This window comes from Oncorhynchus gorbuscha, linkage group LG04 (assembly GCF_021184085.1).
Source record: "Oncorhynchus gorbuscha isolate QuinsamMale2020 ecotype Even-year linkage group LG04, OgorEven_v1.0, whole genome shotgun sequence".
In the NCBI taxonomy this organism is placed as follows: Eukaryota; Metazoa; Chordata; class Actinopteri; order Salmoniformes; family Salmonidae; genus Oncorhynchus; species Oncorhynchus gorbuscha.
In genome coordinates, this window is record NC_060176.1 from 62633812 (window position 1) to 62661112 (window position 27301).

Sequence of the window (27301 nt, forward strand, 5' to 3'; positions counted from 1 at the left end):
AGGCTCCTACCATACTGTTCAGTGCTGAAATACAGGTCAGTCCAGTCTATCCCCTGTTGTAGATTAATCCAGGGTGTACCAGGATTGGGGTCAAATGAGTTTTTAATTGACAATTGACTTTGTGAATTGAAAAATGCCCATAGAAAGCAATGGGCTATGTTCACTTCCTGAATAGACTTTATTGAAAACTGAATTGAACCCAACCCTGGCATGTATTCTGTGAAATCCAGCACTGGAACAGAGATGATGTCAGTGTATACACAGTAACATGTCTGTACAATATCATCCAGCCCTACAGCAATAAGAGGAGGAGGCCCAACAGAACTGGAACAGAGATGATGTCAGTGTATACACAGTAACATGTCTGTACAATATCATCCAGCCCTACAGCAATAAGAGGAGGAGGCCCAACAGAACTGGAACAGAGATGATGTCAGTGTATACACAGTAACATGTCTGTACAATATCATCCAGCCCTACAGCAATAAGAGGAGGAGGCCCAACAGAACTGGAACAGAGATGATGTCAGTGTATACACAGTAACATGTCTGTACAATATCATCCAGCCCTACAGCAATAAGAGGAGGAGGCCCAACAGAACTGGAACAGAGATGATGTCAGTGTATACACAGTAACATGTCTGTACAATATCATCCAGCCCTACAGCAATAAGAGGAGGAGGCCCAACAGAACTGGAACAGAGATGATGTCAGTGTATACACAGTAACATGTCTGTACAATATCATCCAGCCCTACAGCAATAAGAGGAGGAGGCCCAACAGAACTGGAACAGAGATGATGTCAGTGTATACACAGTAACATGTCTGTACAATATCATCCAGCCCTACAGCAATAAGAGGAGGAGGCCCAACAGAACTGGAACAGAGATGATGTCAGTGTATACACAGTAACATGTCTGTACAATATCATCCAGCCCTACAGCAATAAGAGGAGGAGGCCCAACAGAACTGGAACAGAGATGATGTCAGTGTATACACAGTAACATGTCTGTACAATATCATCCAGCCCTACAGCAATAAGAGGAGGAGGCCCAACAGAACTGGAACAGAGATGATGTCAGTGTATACACAGTAACATGTCTGTACAATATCATCCAGCCCTACAGCAATAAGAGGAGGAGGCCCAACAGAACTGGAACAGAGAGGATGTCAGTGTATACACAGTAACATGTCTGTACAATATCATCCAGCCCTACAGCAATAAGAGGAGGAGGCCCAACAGAACTGGAACAGAGAGGATGTCAGTGTATACACAGTAACATGTCTGTACAATATCATCCAGACCTACAGCAATAAGAGGAGGAGGCCCAACAGAGCTGGAACAGAGAGGATGTCAGTGTATACACAGTAACATGTCTGTACAATATCATCCAGCCCTACAGCAATAAGAGGAGGAGGCCCAACAGAGCTGGAACAGAGAGGATGTCAGTGTATACACAGTAACATGTCTGTACAATATCATCCAGCCCTACAGCAATAAGAGGAGGAGGCCCAACAGAACTGGAACAGAGATGATGTCAGTGTATACACAGTAACATGTCTGTACAATATCATCCAGCCCTACAGCAATAAGAGGAGGAGGCCCAACAGAGCTGGAACAGAGAGGATGTCAGTGTATACACAGTAACATGTCTGTACAATATCATCCAGCCCTACAGCAATAAGAGGAGGAGGCCCAACAGAACTGGAACAGAGATGATGTCAGTCTATACACAGTAACATGTCTGTACAATATCATCCAGACCTACAGCAATAAGAGGAGGCCCAACAGAACTGGAACAGAGATGATGTCAGTCTATACACAGTAACATGTCTGTACAATATCATCCAGCCCTACAGCAATAAGAGGAGGCCCAACAGAACTGGAACAGAGATGATGTCAGTGTATACACAGTAACATGTCTGTACAATATCATCCAGCCCTACAGCAATAAGAGGAGGCCCAACAGAGCTGGAACAGGCAGCATGCTCTGTCTATCTGTCTGTCATACTGCTCTACAGCATTCCACAAAGACATCAATAACATCATCACAGTGAGTTTCCCTTTGAGACAGTATGTGGCTCCATCGAACATATAGATATAATATTAAGGAGTAAAATGTTGGGTTTGTCAGCATTCCATCCATTCTGTTAGGAAGGCACATACAAACAACTCATTCATAAAGTCATTTAGAAGTCAATTCATAACAAATACTGATCTTGCAATTATTTGCCTTCAGTAGGGTCTGCATGATCTTCATATTTAGCTCATTTTATCGAAAAATATAGTGCCTTACTTTCATTCAGCTCAGTTACCGTGTAAATGTGGTACAGCATCCATAGTTACAGAGAGCGAAAACGTCCATTGATCACATGGCTGGTTGAGTTAGTGGCACCGGTGAGCAAAGACTAAGAGACAGGAGTGTAGATTTGGGTAAATGCAACCTGTCTAAAGACTGTGGCATCAGAGTTGAAGTTAGCTGATAACATTAACATGGTCTCCACTTTCTAGGAGTTTTAGGAGCACCTCGTACATTTGCATAAGACAGTGACATGAACAAAAACACATCAAATATTTAGAAATAGATCATTATTTACATTGTTGGTGTAGCCTGTTAACTTACATAGTGCACATCCCGAGAAAAATACAATGTTTTACCATCAAAGTCGTTGTTCGTGTGAACTCACACATAACCAATGTGGGGTACAGAATGTTCACAGGTTGGTATTTTATAGAAAGACACTGGAATCAAGTGTTTTTCATCACTCCAGAGAAGGGATTAGCTGAGGAGACTCAACACGACTGCATTTCTCGAGTCTTGGGAAGAAGACCGTCTCTATCCTGCCTTTCTCTGAGGCTCTGACAGATCACATCACTTCTTTCCATAGAGGGATGAGCTCTGGGTTTAACCACCCCCACCACCATGACCCAGCAGCAGCAGTGTGGCGGGGGCACCACTGTAAGGGCATATGTCCACACCGCTGGTGGCCTTTCACCCCTTCGGACCAGTCCTCGCCTGTCTGTTTGTGTGTCTGAACCAGATAGTGTAGGTGTATGAAACCAAGCAAAGGAAGTGTGTGTTTCTGTTGTGTGTAGGGCTCATATGAGCCTCTCCTCAGGGGGTACTTTGAGCACGCTGCCCATCTCCAGCCGTGCCCCTGCCACCTCCTGGGCACTTGGACTATAGGTGCCCTCTGACTGGCGCTTCTTGCGGGCGGTCAGCACCATGAAGACCAGGGCCACCACAGCCAACAGCACACACAGGCTGGCCAGAGGGATGGCCACCACTAGCCAGGGCACACGCTCCCTCTGCTCCTGTCTCTATAGAGGGGACAGAACAGGACAACAGGCCTAATTTACTTCTCACTCAAACTGAGATTAGAGGAACTACAGTTAAAATAGATCCGATCAGATCTTTTGATCCAATCTGGTCTATGTATAAGCTTTTGATACTCAACATACATTAGCATTACATACTAGACTACTGTAACATATAAACCTACACTATGTACTGCTTACATGCAGACTGTCAGTTACTGAGTGCGATATGGGGAGATACAGTATGTGGTCACCTACATTGCTTTCACACTGTGTGCCGCTGAAGCCCGGCAAACACATACACTGGAAGCTGTTGAGTCGGTCCAGGCAGGTAGCACCGTTGAGACAGGAACTGGACTCACACTCATCTATCTCTGCCTCACACCTGGGAGAGAACTTTAGGGGTTCAACACAACACTGACACACCAGCAGTCCCACAGCTCGCTGTACTTACAACAGGAATGGCGAGCCACCCTTGGAGAACACTGAATTTGCACTGCCATACTACGGTGTGGTAGGATTTTTCTTGCAAGACATCATTGTATCATTCATTGCAGTGGGATTGTTATTATAAGCACATGCTACACTTAAACATCTTACAGTGTTTATTGATAAGCACAGTCACTCACATTTGATTCCATGTCTTTGTGGTTTATAAGTCAGTATTTGTGAATTGGGTTGTGTTTTCTGTGGATTCATGTTTCTTGTATTGCTATTGAACTTTGAACATTGAAATCTGAGAGAGTTGGGTGCACCCTAGTAAACTATAGGCAGGATATATGTTAGATGGAGTTGGGTGCACCCTAGTAAACTATAGGCAGGATATATGGCCGTAATCTAAGTCTATTGTACTATTTCATTCATATTGAGCTCATTGTACAAATTTCACATATTAATATTTACTCAAGGTGATTCAGTTTTTGTAAGTATTTTTATTTACAAAATACTAGCAGGCATTCTTTTCCTAAATGATTCAGTTATGTGCTTTTCATTTCTCCCTACTACTCCAGTAGCGAACCTAACTGGCCCAAGAGAGTTTAAGCTTAAACATACACTAGCCCATAGTGTTAAGCAATTGTTACACATTCCTCATGAAGCTGGTTGAGAAAATGCCAAGAGTGTGCAAAGTTGTCATCCAGGCAAAGGGTGGCTACTTCGAAAAATCATAAATATAAAATATATTTTGATTTGTTCAAAACTTTTTTTGTCTACTACATGATTTCATATGTGTTATTTCATAGTTTTGATGTCTTCACTATTATTGTGAAATGTCGCAAATAGTCCAAATAAAGAAAAACCCTTGGATGAGTTGGTGTGTCCAAACTTTTGACTGGTACTGTATATTACAACAAACTCCATAAAAGGCTTAGGGCCAAGGGTTATTTCAACATAACGTAATGGGCAGGTCTGTTTCATTGTCTTCTTCTTCTTCTTCTTCTTCTTCTTCTATCGTATTATGATGGTCCACAAACACCTCTGATCTCCAGCACCATGGGCATCCCCACAGTTAACATACACAACTCTTTCCACCGATACTACACATTCCTTTGCCCTCCTGCAGACTTCTCACATCTAGGAATCTCCCTCCTACATACTGCTGCAACATGACCATAAGCTTAGCACCTAAAACACTGTAATGGGTTTAGGACAAAATCTCTCATGGGATAAATTATACATCCTAACTTGACCTTGTCGGGAAAGACTCAGCAGGAAACTCTGCAGGAAAGACAGTATCCTTTCTGTTTCACCACACTCTTCACCGGATCTGTGTCGCACCAAATGGCACCGGGAAACTTCCATTTCAATTGATCCTCCACACTTAACGCCATCCCCGTTATCACTCCTTTCAACAGTGCCTTGCTCCAGGGAGCAAAGAAAGTCACAGCTCATGTCCCTAGTTGTGTGGTCTGGAACGCCCGCTCCCGCTGGACAGAAGAAACGCAACAAATCATCACTTCGAGTCCACTCCGAGTTACTTTCACCAATTCAACAGTCCCAACCTCTTCTCCACCCAACCTGACACCACATATGGATCTACCAGAGGGCAAGAATCCAGCCTCTCCAAAAATCTCACTCCCACTGGGCCAGAAACATCTTTATCATCATTAGGAAAAGGCTCAAACTAGGCGCTTTTCACCTCACCTGCCACCGCAGTTAATTCATCTTTTCACATTACATTTCTTTCTGTAGCTCTTCCAAAAGTTCTGTGTGATCCACCATTCCATATTCACTCAAAACATGTGCCACTTTTCTCCTTTTCATTTTTTTCCTGTCTGCCATCTTCTCCTTCATCAGATCTTCCAGAAGGCTTGTGCGTTCCCCATTCCATATTTACTTATAATATGTTACATTTTCTTATGTTTTTTTCCTGTCCGCCATCTTACCCCCACCTCATGGCCACACCGGCTGCCACATTCAATCACCATGCCATGCAACAAAAAAATGTTCTGGATGCTATATGATTATATAGAGCGTGTGCAGCTGAGAAAGCACAATCAGCACAGCTGCTTCTCTCATGTTAGTGGGCACTAGGCAGGTGGGCATGATCATTATCCATACTCAACCCTCCATCCAGTAAGTTGTGACGAACTCACTTACAAAACTCAGTTTTGGATGAGACTTTATTGGACGTGACTTTACGGCCAAAATGATCCTATTTACACTTTGTATTCAATTTTGTCACTAAAATGAATGCTTCTGACTCATATCGATGCCACATAGGCCGTTTAAAACTAGAGAAGTTGGTTCTAAGAGGCAGTTGACCTTTAAGCCCAGTCCATTGAGCCTGCTTTTTAGTCCACGAAAATGTGAAATGTATGAAATGATAGGTTTGTGATCTCACCAGTCCCCAGTGTATCCAGGCTTGCAGGTGCAGTTGGCACCCCAGATCCCATCCATACAGACTCCACCGTTGTCACACTGTGTATCCTCATCACACTGCTGTGGAGGGAATCTCCGCCTACAGAACACACACATAATAGAGTCATTACAACTTCTACACAAACTAAACACACACACACAGTGTTGTGATTTTTCCAGTCAGAAGCATGCACATGTTTGTGGTACTTACTGACAGCGGCGGCCGCTGTATCCAGGGAGGCAGACACAGTGGTAGTTGCCTGTCCCGTCCAGACAGGAGCCCCCATTCAAACAGCTGTGTTCCAGGCAGTCATCCACCTCCTCATCACAGTCTCTGCCCCCCCAGCCTTTGTGACACTCACACCGGTAGTCTGCCAGCAGGTCTGTGCAGGTGCCATGGGCACAGGGGCCTGAGGCACACTCATCTGTGTTCCTCTGGCAGAACTGTCCTTCCCAGCCTGGGGCACAGCTGCAGTTTAACAGGTTCCAGAGGTCCTGGCAGAAGCCCTGGTTTAGGCAGGGCTGGGACTGGCACACATCGGCACCAACACACCCCATCTTGGGCTCCTGGCCCCCCTGCCTGATAAACCGGGCTGCCTGGGGGGCATCCTGGTCGTCCACCAGGGGTAGGTAGACTCCTCCCACCCTCAACTCCCCCAGACAGCCTGTGTAGTTCTCTGCCATCCACACAGTGGTGTCGTTGAGGAAGTTGAGATTCCCGGCTGTGCCCATGGTGCTGCCCACCCTGCGCCCGTCCACAGTGAGGCGCCAGCGGGACACAGGTTGCAGGGGATCGGCCATGGCAAGGTGGAGATGGTGCCAGGCCCCATCTGAGATGGTCAGGTCACTGGTGAATGCCTGCAACTCCAGGCTGTTGCCACTCAGTAGTTTGACTAGTAGGTAGGAGTTGAGCAGACCCAGACAGAAGACCTCTGCTCCGTTAGTGGCCCGTAGTAGCACGCCGTTCTCCTTCCGCGTACGTATGTCCACGGAGACACTAGTCACCGAGGCAACTAGCGAGCCATTAGCAGTGAACTGCAGAGCGTTTCTCTCAAAGGTGGCATTAGTGAGACCTGGGGGAAGAGCAGTATCGTATATACACTAAGTATTCAAAACATTAAGGAACACCTGCTCATTCCATGACATAGACTGGCCAGGTGAATCCAGGTGAAAGCTATGATCCCTTATTGATGTCACTTGTTAAATCCACTTCAATCAGTGTGGATGAAGGGGAGGAGATGGTTAAAGAAGGATTTTTAAGCCTTGAGACAATTGAGACATGGATTGTGTATGTGTGCCATTCAGAGGGTGAATTGGTAAGACAAAAGATTTAAGTGCCTTTGAACGGGGTATGGTAGTAGGTGTCAGGCGCACCGGTTTGTGTCAAGAACCGCAACGCTGCTGGGTTTTACAACAGTTTCCCTTGTGTATCAAGAATGGTCCACCACCCAAAGGACATCCAGCCAACTTGACACAACTCTCGGAAGCATTGGAGTCAACATGGGCCAGCATCCCTGTGGGATGCTTTCGACACCTTGTGTGTCCATGCCCTGACGGACTGAGGCTGTTCTGAGGGCAAAAAGAGGGCGCAACTCCATATTAGGAAGGTCTTCTTAGTCATACCTTTCAATATGTAATATTCAGTATTATCTGGTATTTGTTATTTTGTGTGCATGTTTATGGCTGAAAGGGAGCCTAACCCTGTCAGAAAGGGAGTGAGGGAGTGAGATAATGTATAAAAAATGTCCACTTACACTCATAACCGTCAACTAGATCCACACACTGGCTGCCCATGGCACAGGGGTCACTGACACACCACACGCGTGTATCACATCGCCTGCCAGAGAAGTTCATGGGACAGGTGCATTCAAAGTCATTCCAGGTGACCATGCACGTTCCTCCATTCTGACAGGGACCAGTCTGAGGAGAACTTAGAAATTAGTGTCTGTTACAAAGACTGAACTCAAGTCTTTATCAGGACCATAACCTGACAAATCGAGTCAGCTCTTGTACCAAGTTTCCTTGAACAGTTCAATCAAATCAAATCAAATCAAATTGTATTTGTCACATACACATGGTTAGCAGATGTTAATGCGAGTGTAGCGAAATGCTTCCTGCAGTAATACATCTCTAAAGATTAAAGTTGCCATTGATGTTACTGTACCTTGCATGTCTCATCACTGACACAGCCATCCAACACATTCTCAGCTTTGTTTGGGAAGTAGCACTGGTACGCTTCGTAGGTGTGGCACTCCTCCTTTGTGTGGTTGGGATACAGCTGCATGTGGTCCAGAGTGATGTCCTGCAGGCAGCCTTTGAAGTGACCTCCCCAGGGGGCAGTGGACTCCCCCGGTGGCAGACCCCCGATGTACACCACATCCCCCCGTTCCATCCTCACCCTCCCCAGGGAGAGCTGTGTACCAGCCTGGCTGAACCCTACCTGACCCTGGCGTATTGTTACAGTAACCAGCTCCCTCTGTCCGCTGGTGAAGTAGATATTGTTAGAGAACAGAGTGGTGGGGGGGCTGTTGAAGACCAGGGTTCCCTCCCGCAGGTACAGGATGAGGTAGGCCCTCCTCCCTCTCCGCAGCTGGAGTAGCAGGCCACTGGGATTCAGAGAGCGGAGGAAGAAGGAGATGTTGAAGTTCTCACCATCAGTTGTGTTGATGTTGAAGGCAGCATAGCTCACTGTTTCTTCATTACTGAATGTCCATGAGGGGTGTTCTGAGGCAAGAAACAAAAAGCAATGCTTTCAGTGTGAATGACAAAACCTATACAAACCAGTGTAGTTGAGGGAAACTGGTTGTGAGTTGAGTAACCCTCTTTAAATGACCGTACAGTGTCAACGCCTGGTGTTTACAGTTTATTGTATCGTTTTTACATCATTTTAAAAGCAATATTTGAAAACTAAAAAGTAAAGTAGTCAAGCTATAACAGTTCTTACCTTCTTCACACAGGAAGCCATGATAGGGTCGATGACATTCACAACTGAAGCTAGTCCACAGGTCAATACATTGCCCACGATGATGGCAGGGGTCAGGATGACACCAGTCAGTCTTGTTGCAGCCCAGCTCCATGTCTTGGACGTGCTCTCGAGAGAAATCCTGTGGCAAAACACGCTGGTGGTCAACTTGTAGATCCTCCACGCAGCCAATGAAACCCTTCCTACTGTCTGTGTTGGCCAGATACTTCTGGGGGGCTCCCCCCACATAGACTTCTGGGAATGATCCATGTTGGAAGAAGACCAATTGGTTGTGTCCTTCGTTCTCCACCGTGCATCCCTCCTCATTGTCACAGACTGGTCCTTTGACCATCAGTACCAGCTTCTCATCCATGGTCACTTTGGCCTCATGCCAGTCTCCGTCGTTGACTGGGAGATGGTAGGTGGCCTGTAGCTTTTTCCCTGATCCAGCTCTAGCCTTGAGGAGACTCCCCACGATCTCCAGGGACACAAAGTAGTGCTCAGCCCCTCCGTAGAACAAAAGCATGTCAGGCAGAGTGGTCCTGAAGCGCAACTGGACGTGGTGGTGATGGGGTTCTACTTCTGCCCTGCTCCTGTTAGCTGTAGGAGGGAGCTGAATGAGGATATAGCCCTCTGTGTTGAAGGAGAAGGTGGTGGGGATGCTGCAGTGCTTCCCAGTGAAGCCCGGGGGACAAAGGCAGGTGTGTCCATGCTCTTGTTCATCCTCATCCCCATCACTGTCCTCATTACCATCCTCTTCTTGGCTTAGGATAGGCACACAGGGGGCTCCGTTCTCACACAGGTGTTCCCTGCAGCCAATCAGGCGGATGTCACAGTTATGGCCGCCCCACGGCTCCTCCCCTGGCTCCGCCTCCACACAGTGGCAGGTGTAGGCGTTGGAGCCGTCGTGGCAGGACCCTCCATTCTGACAAGGCTCGCTCTCACACTCGTCAATGTCTACCTCGCAGTGCACACCTGGAACGAAAACATAACACACCCGTAGTTCTTCATGTTATACATGTATCTGGATGAAGGGTTTTGTCATGTCGTTCTCTGCCAGACAGCACTGTCCCTCAGCCACACAGACAGATTCAGCAGGAGCATAAGGGTCTCCTGAACCAACCCAAATGAGTTAATCAGAGTCTCCCTAACCAAACCAAATGAGTTAATCAGAGTCTCCCTAACCAAACCAAATGAGTTAATCAGAGTCTTCCTAACCAAACCAAATGAGTTAATCAGAGTCTTCCTAACCAAACCAAATGAGTTAATCAGAGTCTTCCTAACCAAACCAAATGAGTTAATCAGAGTCTCCCTAACCAAACCAAATGAGTTAATCAGAGTCTTCCTAACCAAACCAAATGAGTTAATCAGAGTCTTCCTAACCAAACCAAATGAGTTAATCAGAGTCTCCCTAACCAAACCAAATGAGTTAATCAGAGTCTCCCTAACCAAACCAAATGAGTTAATCAGAGTCTCCCTAACCAAACCAAATGAGTTAATCAGAGTCTCCCTAACCAAACCAAATGAGTTAATCAGAGTCTCCCTAACCAAACCAAATGAGTTAATCAGAGTCTCCCTAACCAAACCAAATGAGTTAATCAGAGTCTCCCTAACCAAACCAAATGAGTTAATCAGAGTCTCCCTAACCAAACCAAATGAGTTAATCAGAGTCTCCCTAACCAAACCAAATGAGTTAATCAGAGTCTCCCTAACCAAACCAAATGAGTTAATCAGAGTCTCCCTAACCAAACCAAATGAGTTAATCAGAGTCTCCCTAACCAAACCAAATGAGTTAATCAGAGTCTCCCTAACCAAACCAAATGAGTTAATCAGAGTCTCCCTAAAAACCAAATGAGTTAATCAGAGTCTCCCTAACCAAACCAAATGAGTTAATCAGAGTCTCCCTAACCAAACCAAATGAGTTAATCAGAGTCTCCCTAACCAAACCAAATGAGTTAATCAGAGTCTCCCTAACCAAACCAAATGAGTTAATCAGAGTCTCCCTAACCAAACCAAATGAGTTAATCAGAGTCTCCCTAACCAAACCAAATGAGTTAATCAGAGTCTCCCTAACCAAACCAAATGAGTTAATCAGAGTCTCCCTAACCAAACCAAATGAGTTAATCAGAGTCTCCCTAACCAAACCAAATGAGTTAATCAGAGTCTCCCTAACCAAACCAAATGAGTTAATCAGAGTCTCCCTAACCAAACCAAATGAGTTAATCAGAGTCTCCCTAACCAAACCAAATGAGTTAATCAGAGTCTCCCTAACCAAACCAAATGAGTTAATCAAGTCTCCTAACCAAACCAAATGAGTTAATCAGAGTCTCCTAACCAAACCAAATGAGTTAATCAGAGTCTCCCTAACCAAACCAAATGAGTTAATCAGAGTCTCCCTAACCAAACCAAATGAGTTAATCAGAGTCTCCTAACCAAACCAAATGAGTTAATCAGAGTCTCCCTAAAAACCAAATGAGTTAATCAGAGTCTCCCTAACCAAACCAAATGAGTTAATCAGAGTCTCCCTAACCAAACCAAATGAGTTAATCAGAGTCTCCTAAAAACCAAATGAGTTAATCAGAGTCTCCCTAACCAAACCAAATGAGTTAATCAGAGTCTCCCTAACCAAACCAAATGAGTTAATCAGAGTCTCCCTAACCAAACCAAATGAGTTAATCAGAGTCTCCTAACCAAACCAAATGAGTTAATCAGAGTCTCCTAACCAAACCAAATGAGTTAATCAGAGTCTCCCTAACCAAACCAAATGAGTTAATCAGAGTCTCCCTAACCAAACCAAATGAGTTAATCAGTCTCCTAACCAAACCAAATGAGTTAATCAGAGTCTCCCTAACCAAACCAAATGAGTTAATCAGAGAGTTAATCAGAGTCTCCCTAACCAAACCAAATGAGTTAATCAGAGTCTCCCTAACCAAACCAAATGAGTTAATCAGAGTCTCCCTAACCAAACCAAATGAGTTAATCAGAGTCTCCCTAACCAAACCAAATGAGTTAATCAGAGTCTCCCTAACCAAACCAAATGAGTTAATCAGAGTCTCCCTAACCAAACCAAATGAGTTAATCAGAGTCTCCCTAACCAAACCAAATGAGTTAATCAGAGTCTCCCTAACCAAACCAAATGAGTTAATCAGAAACCAAACCAAATGAGTTAATCAGAGTCTCCCTAACCAAACCAAATGAGTTAATCAGAGTCTCCTAACCAAACCAAATGAGTTAATCAGAGTCTCCCTAACCAAACCAAATGAGTTAATCAGAGTCTCCCTAACCAAACCAAATGAGTTAATCAGAGAACCAAACCAAATGTTAATCTCTCCTAACCAAACCAAATGAGTTAATCAGAGTCTCCTAACCAAACCAAATGAGTTAATCAGAGTCTTCCTAACCAAACCAAATGAGTTAATCAGAGTCTCCCTAACCAAACCAAATGAGTTAATCAGAGTCTCCCTAACCAAACCAAATGAGTTAATCAGAGTCTCCCTAACCAAACCAAATGAGTTAATCAGAGTCTCCCTAACCAAACCAAATGAGTTAATCAGAGTCTCCCTAACCAAACCAAATGAGTTAATCAGAGTCTCCCTAAAAACCAAATGAGTTAATCAGAGTCTCCCTAACCAAACCAAATGAGTTAATCAGAGTCTCCCTAACCAAACCAAATGAGTTAATCAGAGTCTCCCTAACCAAACCAAATGAGTTAATCAGAGTCTCCCTAACCAAACCAAATGAGTTAATCAGAGTCTCCCTAACCAAACCAATGAGTTAATCAGAGTCTCCCTAACCAAACCAAATGAGTTAATCAGAGTCTCCCTAACCAAACCAATGAGTTAATCAGAGTCTCCCTAACCAAACCAAATGAGTTAATCAGAGTCTCCCTAACCAAACCAAATTAGTTCATCAGAGTCTCCCTAACCAAACCAAATGAGTTAATCAGATATGGAACTAAGTACACTGGCACGCATGGGACTTTCCAGGAAGCACTTGATTAGACTATGACAGTTTACTAATGATGAAATTACTGATGAAGGTAGCCTTACACAATTAAAGTAATGACTGGGACGTTAATTGAATTGATCTGACAGTTGAAATATTGGTAGGGATGTGAGCCCAGTTGCTCCTTTTCTTTCTGGATTCCAGCCAAATCACAGCTAAAAAACACTTGCTGTGAAGAATATTGCTTGACTATTTACAGTATATATATAGTAAATCAATGGTACTTTAATACACTTAGTAAGAAATGAGCCCAGAAGGTTTATGCATCAGCAAAACCTACTAAAACTCCTCGACACACAAGTAAAAACAATAACAATGTTCCATGTGCCCTCCTCCAGTCCCATACCTCCCCCACATAAACACACAGCCTGTCCTAGCAGTCCTTCCCTATAGTGTAAATCGGAGGTGTTTACCTGTCTGTCCCCATGACCCACACCACACAGCCAGCAGCAGTAGTAGCAGTAGCCTCCTCATTTTCGCAGAGCAGTGAACACACACATATAGCTTAACAGAAGAGATCCAACTCGTGCCCCTTCTCTCCCTCTCTCACACACACACACACACACACACACACACACACACACACACACACACACACACACACACACACACACACACACACACACACACACACACACACACACACACACACACACACACACACACACACACACACACACACACACACACACACACACACACACACACACATACACACAGTCCATACACTCCCCTCTGTACCAGGCAGGCAGAAGTGATTACAGGAGCCTAGCCCACCCTCCTTCTCTCCCTCTCTTTTGCCTGCATGCCTCCTCCCCTCGGCAGCCCAGCCAGGGCTCTAAGCCTCCCACCCAGCTGGCTTCTGTCAGTGCTGACAACAGGAATGTTGGGCTGCAGTCCCTCCTGATTGACGTTATGGATTCCCACTCGTGGCAGATGACATTTTAATCACAAGAGATGGGCTTGTGAGTAGAGGGGCTGAGCTTGACGAACGAAAAAGACAAATAAAATAGATGAAAATGTATGCACTGGATAAGAGCTTCTGGTAAATGACTAACAGTTTTGTTTTGCTCAGTATAACATAGGGGGTAAGGAGGGTGAAGGTGGGCTGGGATGAGGGGGGCTCTATGTCATTTATCCAGTTCCTGAGTACTATATCTGCACCTGCAAAGGAAATTCATGGAATCACAGATAATATGCAGTCATATTATCCTGTTGTGCAAGTGTGTGTTATGTCCCCTCTATTTTGCTGATGCCTGGTTACAACATATTGCTTCCAGTGCAAATAGCCTAGGACTAGGAGTATCACAATGCATGATCTACTAATTAGTAACAGGTTTTGTTTTTGTGATGAGAGGGTCTTCGTGCCTGCTTTCATTCATTAGCAGTTGATAAGGCTTAAGCAGCTTTGTGGTAATCTCTCTCTCCCCCGGTAAACTAGAGGAAAGACCTATGTTTAATGCACAGCCAGGACTACTGACATATGGCAGCAGGTTTTACGGGCTTTGTTGTTCTTCTACTGCCTTGCCCCTCCATATGGAATCCCCTCTTCACAGTCCTCAAGTCCAAAAGGAATTCACGGCAACTCACAGTATTATACAGAGCCAGGGTCGCATGGAACTCCCTTCCATCTCCAATTACTCAAGCAAACAGCAAAATCACCTTTCTAAACGGAGTGAACAACACTCCGTGGAACGGCGGGGACAGTGAGCGGACATAAACAAACACACACACACACACACAGACACACACACAGACACACAGACACACACATGCTTTTCAGTTGTATTGTTTATATTGTTTTTTTAAGTTTTCAGTGTTTGTTTTGTTACGTTTTTCTGAGGACAACAGGAAGAGTAGCTTGAAAAACGAATGGAGAGCCAAATAAAGAAATGCCTGCCCTGTCAAACCCCTGTCCACAGCAGGTCACCCAAGAAACTGGAACATTGTTTTATATTCAGTTGTTTTTCAGAGTTATTCATGGGTGGTTTTCCTTCCCACCTTCACTTGTACTGATGGTGGTATTAAAGTGTTCTAATGCCCAAGCAGTCCAGTTCCAGCCAGAATGATCAGCAGTGGCAGGATTGACCAATTATTGTTTTTCTCACTGCTCAGCAAGCATCTCCAAAGAGTGCAATAACCGGTCAATTAGGGCCCCCAGCCATCAGGGGGTCCCTGACCCAAAAAAGAACTCAGTTGTGGCCTCAATTTACTATTGAGAGTAAGAATAGTAGAATACACCAGGTTTAATTTCAAATTGTGGTTGTGCATTAGATTGGTAGTTTGTCTAAACGTGTAGTAATCATAGTCAAATACCGAAAGGGCACTCAGGACACATGCACAGGGGCCCTGATCTTCAGGGGGCCCCCATTGATTGTGTTAGTCATTCTCACACACACATCATATTAAGATGGCATAAGTCATTACAAAATGTGCAGAATTGTAGGAAATTATCTGTAAAACTAGAAAAGTGCTCTCTCTGCCCCTTGGCAAAATATGTAGAATTGCAGGAAATGAACTTTAAAACAAATATGTTTCACTCTACCGTCAAGGGGGGATTCATTTTCTCTGTAAACTGAAGTATATAATGAGCAGGTCAGGGGTTCTTTGCACATAAAGAGCTGTTTTATTACACAGTGAAAAAGAGAGACTGTCTTACCTGTGAAGCCCGGTAGACAGACACACCAATATGAGTTGACCAGGTCCTCACAGCTCCCTTTGTTCTGACACGGGGCGGACTCACACTCGTCCACATTCACTTCACAGCTCTCTCCTGCAAGAGACAGGACGCATTACTCACTTACTCAATAACTTACCCTTAACTCAAATGAACATTGACTACAATATCAAAGGATTCCAATTCAACCAGATCTTATTCTTAAATGATCCTGTTCCTATTCAATGATCATAAGGTCACCAAGTATGAATATGAGTCTTGTGCCTTACCAGCAAACCCAGGTTGACAGTGGCAGAGGAACCCAGCTGCATCCTCATAGTTGAACTCCCTGTCTTCCAGCCCAGACAGCACCCCATAGTACAGCAACTCTGAGCGCTGGAAACACTCTCCTCCATTCTCACAGGGCTCCAGCTCACACTCGTCTATATCCACCTGGCAGTTCTTCCCTTCATAACCTGCATTACACACGGCCATTATTAAAACAGGACCACACTGTACCACCTTGTTCAATACACACATACAGTATCTATCATCATGTCTTTATGCATCAAAACACAACAATATGATGTGTTCTCCCATATTATGATATATTATTGAGGATCATCTTTGTTTTCCTACTGCTCATGGCCCTGCAGCTGCACCAGTTCTGCACTAGATGGCACTGTGGTGTGACTAGTACTACACTATTCCAGACTATTATAGGTTTTTCGCTATGTCTCATTCCACTCCCCCTTCTTGTCCTCTAAACTACATACCTTTTACCCTTTATCTCATTGATTTATGTCTGGGAAACTCCAAGAACCCAATCTTACCAAGATGTCTCTGAAAGACTGCGCCTGGAGTTTTTCATTTCAAAATACTCCTGACACTTAGGATGTTCCCATATAGTCGCTGTTTTAGTGTCAGATAGCAGATCAAATTGCCTTGTCCAATAAACCCTGCATGTGTAGTACTTCCTGTAGTGTAGCGAAAGCTATGCAGACATGTTACTACTCCCTCATTTGGTGAGAAGTGGGTACACAGCAGGAGTATTTGGTGTGTGTACCTGGCCAGCAGAAACAGCCATATTGGTTGATTCCCTCTACGCAGGTAGCTCCATTCTGGCAGGGGTCAGAAGCACACTCTGGGATGTCTACTTCACATTGCTCTCCTGTAAAGCCTGTCCCAGTGCAGTCACACTCATAGCTGAGGAGGAAAGTTACAGAGGCAAATTAGATCCATCTTATTTCAGTGAAACTGGGACAGCTTTGATGTATAAAGTTGTTTTTTGGGGGGGCAGTCCCACTCCTTGCTTTATTTAGTTTTATTGGACAGGACAAATGTAGAAAGGAAAGATAGAGGTGAGATTATGTTGAAACAGCAGTGGGCCTGATCCTAAACAGCTTAAACCACGACAACTCCTTAGACCACCTTTAGGGCATTTTTTGACTAACAAATGTAATTGGTTCAATCTAACGTATCTCTGTCTTATCAACCCAGGTCTGATGAAGCTCTATCAGGTTTTCCTAACTTCCCAACCTCATGTTTAATTACCATCTGAATAAGCGGATTGATCCTTATCCTTTCCCTGTTAAACTTTACTGTCTGGAAGGAATCAATCGGCTGACATACTGCTCACCGACACATTGGGGTTAAGCAGCTGATTCAGCCTATAAGAGGAAAAAGAGTAGGAGCCGCCTTACCTGTTCACCAGGTCTGTGCAGTTGCCCTCGTTGAGACAGGGTCCGCTGGCACACTCATCAATGTCCAGCTCACATTCATGGCCCTCGTACCCGGACACACACTCACATGTGTACAGACCCACATGGTCATGGCAGCTGGCTCCATTCTGGCAGGGCTGCTCCTCACAGTCATCTATCTCCACTTCACAGTTCACCCCTGCCACATACAGCACAGACACAGCTTCATATGATGGGTTTCACCATGAGGAAAATAACTGAGCTCTGAGGTCTAATGGAGCAAGACTAAACATGGTGCATCAAACGCTTGTAGTTTCTATATGAGGTTGGTTTAGTAGTGAACTCTTAACTAAAGGCACTGAATTAAGAAGAAAGGGTAGCTCCCTCACTCTCTAAGACAGCAGGATGCTGACCTAAACAGAGACTGTCTCACCTTTGAATCCAAGAAGACAGTTGCACTCATAGTGGTCCACCTCATTGGCACAGGTCCCGTTGTTCTCACACGGCCGCGACGCACACTCGTTAATGTCCAGGTCGCAGTGGTAGCCTTGGAAACCAGGCACACAGAAGCACTGGTATCCGTTGACGCCGTCTTTACAGATGGCTCCGTTCTGACAGGGGAGTGACTTACAGTCATCTATGTTCTCCTCACAGTCCCTCCCCTGGAGACCCGGGCCACACTGGCACACGTACCCATCCGGTGTGCCAACACAGGTGGCATCGTTATGGCACGGCTCCTCAGAGCAGTCCCTGATCCTCTCCTGGCACGCTTCTCCTCCATAGCCAGGGGGACAGTAACAGGTGTAGCCGTCCACCCTGTCCACACAGTGAGACCTGACACCCCCTTTACATGGGTTGTCCAAACACCTGCTGATGTTGAGTGTGCAGTTGGTCCCTGCGAAGCCGACAAGGCAGTGGCAGGTGTAGACTCCTGTGCCCAGTGTGCTGGTACAGTTGGTGCAAGGGGCATCGTAGACACAGGGATCGTACAGCTCCTTACAGTCCTTGCCCGTGTAGTGGACTGGCCATCTGGGGCAGATACACGTGTAGTTACCCATATAGTCCAAACACGTACCTCCATTCTGACATGGGGATGACAGACACTGGTCTGCTGCTGTGCACAGTATACCTGTAGGCAAGAAATAAAAGACTCCATATTTAACATGAATGAGTAGACCTTATCAAGCTCCAAAGTATGACTTGGTGAAACTGCTGTGAGAAAATCTGGTAAGAATGTCTGGTAAGAAAGTCTGGTAAGAAAGTCTGGTAAGAAAGTCTGGTAAGAAAGTCTGGTAAGAAAGTCTGGTAAGAAAGTCTGGTAAGAAAGTCTGGTAAGAAAGTCTGGTAAGAAATTCTGGTAAGAAAGTCTGGTAAGAAAGTCTGGTAAGAAAGTCTGGTAAGAAAGTCTGGTAAGAAAGTCTGGTAAGAAAGTCTGGTAAGAAAGTCTGGTAAGAAAGTCTGGTAAGAAAGTCTGGTAAGAAAGTCTGGTAAGAAAGTCTGGTAAGCTGCGCACTTGTGGGCACACAGCTCCCCTGGGACTGCAGTGCAGAAGACACATCAGCCCCAGCAGAGAAGCATGAGATTGAACTACACTCAACTTTCTAGTTCTCCCCTGTAATTAACACTATCACCGTTTCCCCTATACTTAACACTATCACAGTTTCCCCTATAGTTAACACTATCACAGTTTCCCCTATAGTTAACACTATCACAGTTTCCCCTATAGTTAACACTATCACAGTTTCCCCTATAGTTAACACTATCACAGTTTCCCCTATAGTTAACACTATCACAGTTTCCCCTATAGTTAACACTATCACAGTTTCCCCTATAGTTAACACTATCACAGTTTCCCCTATAGTTAACACTATCACAGTTTCCCCTATAGTTAACACTATCACCGTTTCCCCTATACTTAACACTATCACAGTTTCCCCTATAGTTAACACTATCACCGTTTCCCCTATAGTTAACACTATCACAGTTTCCCTATAGTTAACACTATCACCGTTTCCCCTATAGTTAACACTATCACAGTTTCCCCTATAGTTAACACTATCACCGTTTCCCCTATAGTTAACACTATCACCGTTTCCCCTATAGTTAACACTATCACCGTTTCCCCTATAGTTAACACTATCACCGTTTCCCCTATAGTTAACACTATCACTGTTTCCCCTATAGTTAACACTATCACCGTTTCCCTATAGTTAACACTATCACCGTTTCCCCTATAGTTAACCCTATCACCGTTTCCCCTGTAGTTAACCCTATCACCGTTTCCCCTATAGTTAACACTATCACCGTTTCCCCTATAGTTAACACTATCATCGTTTCCCCTATAGTTAACACTATCACCGTTCCCCTATAGTTAACACTATCACCGTTTCCCCTATAGTTAACACTATCACTGTTTCCCCTATAGTTAACACTATCACAGTTTCCCCTATAGTTAACACTATCACAGTTTCCCCTATAGTTAACACTATCACAGTTTCCCCTATAGTTAACACTATCACAGTTTCCCCTATAGTTAACACTATCACAGTTTCCCCTATAGTTAACACTATCACAGTTTCCCCTATAGTTAACACTATCACAGTTTCCCCTATAGTTAACACTATCACCGTTTCCCTATAGTTAACACTATCACAGTTTCCCCTATAGTTAACACTATCACAGTTTCCCCTATAGTTAACACTATCACAGTTTCCCCTATAGTTAACACTATCACCGTTTCCCCTATACTTAACACTATCACAGTTTCCCCTATAGTTAACACTATCACCGTTTCCCCTATAGTTAACACTATCACAGTTTCCCCTATAGTTAACACTATCACCGTTTCCCCTATAGTTAACACTATCACAGTTTCCCCTATAGTTAACACTATCACCGTTTCCCCTATAGTTAACACTATCACCGTTTCCCCTATAGTTAACACTATCACCGTTTCCCCTATAGTTAACACTATCACCGTTTCCCCTATAGTTAACACTATCACTGTTTCCCCTATAGTTAACACTATCACCGTTGCCCCTATAGTTAACACTATCACCGTTTCCCCTATAGTTAACCCTATCACCGTTTCCCCTATAGTTAACCCTATCACCGTTTCCCCTATAGTTAACACTATCACCGTTTCCCCTATAGTTAACACTATCATCGTTTCCCCTATAGTTAACACTATCACCGTCTCCCCTATAGTTAACACTATCACCGTTTCCCCTATAGTTAACACTATCACTGTTTCCCCTATAGTTAACACTATCACAGTTTCCCCTATAGTTAACACTATCACAGTTTCCCCTATAGTTAACACTATCACCGTTTCCCCTATAGTTAACCCTATCACCGTTTCCCCTATAGTTAACACTATCACAGTTTCCCCTATAGTTAACCCTATCACCGTTTCCCCTATAGTTAACACTATCACAGTTTCCCCTATAGTTAACCCTATCACCGTTTCCCCTATAGTTAACACTATCACCGTTTCCCCTATAGTTAACCCTATCACCGTTTCCCCTATAGTTAACACTATCACCGTTTCCCCTATAGTTAACACTATCACCGTCTCCCCTATAGTTAACACTATCACCGTTTCCCCTATAGTTAACACTATCACCGTCTCCCCTATAGTTAACACTATCACCGTTTCCCCTATAGTTAACACTATCACCGTTTCCCCTATAGTTAACACTATCACCGTTTCCCCTATAGTTAACACTATCAACATTTCCCTCTACAGTGGGAATTGACCATTTTAGCCACTTTCAATGCAACATACTGAAACAAAACAAACTATGCAAGACTTAGTGTTGCAAAACTAACTAGGCAAAGAGATTTTCTTGTAGGCAGAAAGCACCAAAGTAGGATTCTATTGAATTGACAGGCATGACTCTAAAGACAAGTGTGACATAACCAATCAGAGCTGCAGTATCCTTATATGGAAATGGAAAGTTGTCCTATGTGGATCTGTACCATTCACTTTGAACTGGACTGTGTTTACTGCATGAGTGGTCTCGAGTAGGTGAACTTGTATTGAGATCAAAGCGAGAGCTGCATGTTGCTACATGTGCACATTTGTTCATATTATTTGCGAGTAAGTGAGTTAATAGCCCAGTTATAGCTCATTTCTAGTCATCGATGGGGGAGTGGTTGCTTCCTACAAGATCACAAAACGTGTGCATTTCTAGCCATCTTTCAAAAGTGAGTCAGGTAAAGAGCATTTTATCTGTTAAAGAGGCAGTGTTGTATTTCGAGACATGCTTGCATAAGTTAAGTGGCCAATAGGCAGAGGGTAGCATAATGTGTCTGATTCTCTGTAATATTGGTATGGGGATAATAATGGACTTTATTTTGTAAAGTGGATTCTTGCATCAAACAACATAGTGTCAGTCACCTGCTTGTCTGAAGGACAAGTGGATAAACAGGTTAATGTCAAACCCTGCATGTTTTTTTCAAAATGTCTCACGGGATGTAGGCCTACATTGAACAACACACATTGGCTGCTACTGTAGGCTGAATGATAGAACCGCTGCAGTTTTTGGCACCCCCATGTTAAAATGTTATGGGATGCATTTTCTCCATTGATTTTGATAGTAAGCCACTCTGATAGGCCTACATTATAATCAAATATCCACAGTAGCCTAAAGCAGGTACAGTCTCAGTGTTCACAATAAACGCATGCCAGAAGTCGCACAGAATTTTCACAAGGTTTAAATTTGCGCTCAGCGAACCTAAAATTAGCTCAGTGCCTACATTTTTTTGAGGGAACATTGCCAATGAGATTACCAAGTTGGCCCTGCTACCCATCCCACTCAGCCCAGTCAAACCTCTTCTCTTCTGTCCTCCCCACCCCTATGGAAGGGCAGCTCCAGCTCAACCGAGTCAAACCTCTTCTCCTTTGTCCTGGCACCCCTATGGAAGGGCAGCTCCCGCTCAACCGAGTCAAACCTCTTCTCCTTTGTCCTGGCACCCCTATGGAAGGGCAGCTCCCGCTCAACCGAGTCAAACCTCTTCTCCTTTGTCCTGGCACCCCTATGGAAGGGCAGCTCCCGCTCAGCCCAGTCCAAGCTCTCCTTTGTCCTGGCACCCCTATGGAAGGGCAGCTCCCGCTCAGCCCAGTCCAAGCTCTCTCCCTTGTCCTGGCACCCCTATGGAAGGGCAGCTCCCGCTCAGCCCAGTCCAAGCTCTCCTTTGTCCTGGCACCCCTATGGAAGGGCAGCTCCCGCTCAGCCCAGTCCAAGCTCTCCTTTGTCCTGGCACCCCTATGGAAGGGCAGCTCCCGCTCAGCCCAGTCCAAGCTCTCCTTTGTCCTGGCACCCCTATGGAAGGGCAGTTCCCGCTCAGCCCAGTCCAAGCTCTCCTTTGTCCTGGCACCCCTATGGAAGGGCAGCTCCCGCTCAGCCCAGTCCAAGCTCTCCTTTGTCCTGGCACCCCTATGGAAGGGCAGCTCCCGCTCAGCCCAGTCCAAGCTCTCCTTTGTCCTGGCACCCCTATGGAAGGGCAGCTCCCGCTCAGCCCAGTCCAAGCTCTCCTTTGTCCTGGCACCCCTATGGAAGGGCAGCTCCCGCTCAGCCCAGTCCAAGCTCTCCTTTGTCCTGGCACCCCTATGGAAGGGCAGCTCCCGCTCAGCCCAGTCCAAGCTCTCCTTTGTCCTGGCACCCCTATGGAAGGGCAGCTCCCGCTCAGCCCAGTCCAAGCTCTCCTTTGTCCTGGCACCCCTATGGTGGAACCAGCTTCCCCCTGACGCTCGGACAACAGAGTCTCTGCCCATCTTCTGAAAACATCTGAAACCCTGCCTCTTCAAAGAGTATCCCCCCCGCCCACTAGCACTGACTTTGCTGTTAGCTGCTTTATTGAAGATAAATGTACTTACTATGACTGATGTGGTTGTCTCATCTATCTAGCTCTCTTAAGATAAATGCACTTAACTGTAAGTTACCACAACAGTCATAGTAAGTAAGTTGCTTTGGATAAAAGTGTCTGCTAAATGACTAAAATGTCCAATGTAAATGCTGTGAGTCATGTGAGTCATGATAATGTGAGTCATGATAATGTGTTCCTCATAAAACATTACGTTTATGGAATGTGTATGTTGTGTTAAATCCTGATTTGATTAGATTACTAAAGTATCGACTTAATGAACACAGATGTATAGCTTCTGGCTTATCAGAGTTATTCAATATACTGGTATTGTTTATATTGTATTTAACAAGGTTCATTAGAAGGGATTTATAACATATGAGAGTTGTTTCCGTCACTCACAGCTTATAGGTAGGTCACATTGTGAATACTTCTCTGTCCATTCCCACTGGGCACAGACATCAATTCAATGTCTATTCCACATTGGTTGAACGTCATTTCATTTAAATGACGTGAAAACAACTAGTGTATGCCAGTGGGTTGTTAGTCACCCCTCCTTATAAAACACCTATCTCTTTATCCATAGTAACACCTACAACTGCAATTTATTCATCCAGGCAAGTCAGTTAAGAACAAATTCCTATTTTCAATGACGGCCTAGGAACAGTGGGTTACCTGCCTTGTTCAGGGGAAGAACAACAGATTTTTTACCTTGTCAGCTCGGGGATTTGACCTTGCAACCTTTCGCTTACTAGTCCAACGCTCTAACCGTTAGGCTACCTGCCGCACCATACCATTTAGCACGTCTACATACAGTTCCTTTGTCACCCCTAACACCTATCGGGTTCCTTCATGTTAACCCTAACACACCTGTTACTATAATGTGACCACCCATAGTGCTGAAGAGCTGCAGGGTGGGCAGGCTTTTGATCGAGTTCAGCACCTGATTCAATGAATCAATTTATCATCACATAGATTAGTTGTGTGTGATCAGGTTTGTGATTATTGGCAAAATCCAGCACAACTTGTTGCTCTCCATGACAAGTGTTGGAGACCACTGACCACTGATAATGTCCTACTGTAAGGCAGTGTGTCACAGTCTACTTGCTGTCAGTCAGTCTGCTTCCCCTGCTGTAATCTGTCTGTTCGAAACACCTTCCCTGTTCTCTACTAATGCCCTGATACCCCAGACACACTGGAATGTTGGTTTCAGCCCCCAGTTTAATCAGTTCCTCCTACTCTCAACCCATCAACCCACAAGCTTCCCTTAACTCATGGTGTTCCCATTAGAGAGTGTGTTTAACATGCACACATGTTTACACTCTCATCCTCCAGACATAATCATAATGCTTGGGTTTTACACTGAGTGTACAAAACATTAGGAACAGGTACTGGTCACAGAGGCAACTAACGAGCCATTAGAAGTGTACTGCAGAGCATTGCTCTCAAAGGGAGTGATACCTGGGGGAAGAGCAGTATGTCAGTAAGGTAATATCGTATATACACTGAGTACACAAAACATTAAGAACAAAGGACATCCAGCCAACTTGACAAAACTGTGGAAAGCATTGAAGTCAACATGGGCCAGCATCACTGTGGAATCCTTTCAACACCTTGTAGAGTCCATGCCCCTGACGAATTGAGCCTGTTTTGAAGGCAAAAGGTGGTGCAACTCAATATCAGGTAGGTGTTCCTAATGTTTTGTACACTCAAAGATGCTTAAGTAGTGTAGTGTAGCTGGTACACATGGACCCCATGTCAGACTAGTAGTAGTGTGGGGGGTGGTTGGTTTAGACAGTGGGGGTCTTTGACTGGTCTATCCTGCTGCAGCCAGACCAGTCATCCCTGAAACATTCCAATGTGTTGATGTCATTGCTGCCTCCCGTGTCATGAAACAGTTCATAAGTCAGGGTTATGGGCAGATTACGGTGCTGTTCTCTGGCACTGCACTGCACCAAGCACTTGACCCCCAGGAATCAAGATAAACACAGAGCAGAGCCAGGTACTTGTCATGGGACCATCCTAACATAGTACGCAGGTAGAGTAAAATAACAGAGAGTTGTCAGCTGTCTGTGCAGAGATGGATCCCAGCCTCACCTCTAGAGTGAGTCTGTCAGAGCATCCCTCTAACAGTGTGTGAGAACGCAGCAGGAAGATAGTAGATGATTAATAGTTATTATATAGGAGAACTTCTTCCCTGCCCCGTGATAACAGTTACCAACAATAGTTAGCCAACATAACCTTTACATATACTCCAAGTCAAATGTCAATTGAAACCCACACTGTGAGGTATGGACCAATGATGCCATGACTAATGTGAGAGGACGCTCCTGGCTCTAACACAAGTTTTAGTTAGAGGAATTCTATTTGGTCACCACAGGGGACTGCTAGCCAAGCCATGCCAGTGTGGAGCTTTCTCCTAAACTGTATTCATACTCAAAAGGCTACACTGTGGTGATTCACTTCGCTTTAAAAAGCACAAATTCTCAACGTTTAGTCACAGTTATCCTGTGATGTCAGTCAGAGATTTAAAGGTTTGTGTTTCGTGTGGGTTTAACATTAAAGGAACCATATTGTTGTCAAGATAGTATTTTATATGAACAATGGTTGATTCAATATTGTAGATATTTTTCCATCAGCCATAAAATCTAAATATCCTGTTTGTTTTTCCACACTTCTCCGAACACTTGCCTTTCTCTCCATTCATAGTTTAGACAAAAAGTGGTGCAGACTCTTAACCCGTCACCATGGTGATGGGTAACAATGGCCCCTGCATGCAATCCGCTCTAGCCGTCCCGTCCTGTCAGTCTGTCCAATTTAACGAGGTCCAGACGCTTCCCACAGGGCATCAGGAAAAATGGGTCAACGCATCATTAGGTGGGGTTCAAAATATCCTCCACCCAACGGCACCCCAATCCCACCCCCAATCCCTCCTGTCTTCATCTCTCTACTAATCCTAAAGCTTCTATCATAGAAGACATGGGTTATCAGAGATTAATAACAAAAGCCAATTATCTCACCGTGTTAGTTGATTGTGAACTATGAATTAATTAATGATAAGTGCTCAAGAGAATTATACCTTCAATTGTCTTACATAGTAATGGATGATAAATTATTGTGACATACGTTTTACCACAATTCTTCTTTTATGTATGCTATGTTACAAATGTTTGATAGCTCTCTTCTTGGGGCAAGTCTATCTTGGTTCTCTTAAAGAGATGTATAAATAGGACCAGCTGTATAATTAAAGAATAAATAACTTATTGAAGGGAGACTGCACTCAGCTTAACATCAACTACAACAACCTGTCTGCCAGCTGGCCTCTAACCACTTGTCCTCCTGTAACATCCTCCCACCTTGCTAATGCCCTATTACAGCCCTGTCCCTATCTCACACACACACACACACACACACACACACACACACACACACACACACACACACACACACACACACACACACACACACACACACACACACACACACACACACACACACACACACACACACACACACACACACACACACACACACACATATATATACATATACACACACACATTTTCACATCACTCCTTTCCCCATTAATACACACACATACAAGTGCACACACACTTCTCACAACAACAAATGGACTATTGTAGTATTCATACACCTAGTAGTTGATCAACAGTCCTACCCAGTTTGAACATTATCATCCCGAGCAGCAAAGTTCTTTGGGACTTGAAAAGAAACCTCCCAAACTCCATGGCAGTGATGGGACCCACTGGGTCCCGTAACGTCCAGCCTGAGAACTGCTGCCTGTCACTCCTCCACAGGGTCCCCGCCCAGCATACTGGTCCAGCCGATCAACTCTTTGCTCTAATAGAAGTTAGCTGGAAGTGTGCTGCAGGCTCTCCATGCTTGGTCAGTAGTCAGTACTGTGAGTGTGTG

The 27301-nt window shown here is 44.6% G+C and overlaps 1 protein-coding gene across 2 annotated transcripts; it reads right to left on the reverse strand.

Moving 5' to 3' along the window:
- Positions 1 to 3006: 3006 nt before the first annotated feature.
- Positions 3007 to 27301, reverse strand: LOC124034445 (protein crumbs homolog 1-like). Of its 2 annotated transcripts, XM_046347669.1 has the most exons (13): positions 27048 to 27301; positions 17934 to 18629; positions 17504 to 17699; positions 16867 to 17006; positions 16091 to 16276; positions 15804 to 15917; positions 9122 to 10114; positions 8342 to 8901; positions 7932 to 8097; positions 6389 to 7250; positions 6161 to 6277; positions 3577 to 3703; positions 3007 to 3321 (listed from the first exon to the last, which is right to left on the reverse strand). In XM_046347669.1, the coding sequence occupies exons 1-13, from the start codon at positions 27115 to 27117 to the stop codon at positions 3100 to 3102; spliced, it is 4449 nt and encodes a 1482-aa protein (XP_046203625.1). In that variant the 5' UTR covers positions 27118 to 27301; the 3' UTR covers positions 3007 to 3099. The 2 variants fall into 2 exon arrangements, with proteins under 2 accessions (XP_046203625.1, XP_046203626.1); XM_046347670.1 differs by lacking the exons at positions 3007 to 3321; positions 3577 to 3703 and adding an exon at positions 4755 to 5243.

Bases quoted from the DNA above. Each gene is read 5' to 3' on its own strand.
- LOC124034445 (XM_046347669.1), bottom strand. From the start codon at position 27,117: ATGGAGTTTGGGAGGTTTCTTTTCAAGTCCCAAAGAACTTTGCTGCTC. The intron at 16,277-16,866 runs GTACACACACCA...TGTGTAATGCAG, and splicing joins TGGCTGTTTCTGCTGGCCAG to GTTATGAAGGGAAGAACTGC. The intron at 7,251-7,931 runs GTAAGTGGACAT...CTCTTCCCCCAG, and splicing joins TCTAGTTGACGGTTATGAGT to GTCTCACTAATGCCACCTTT.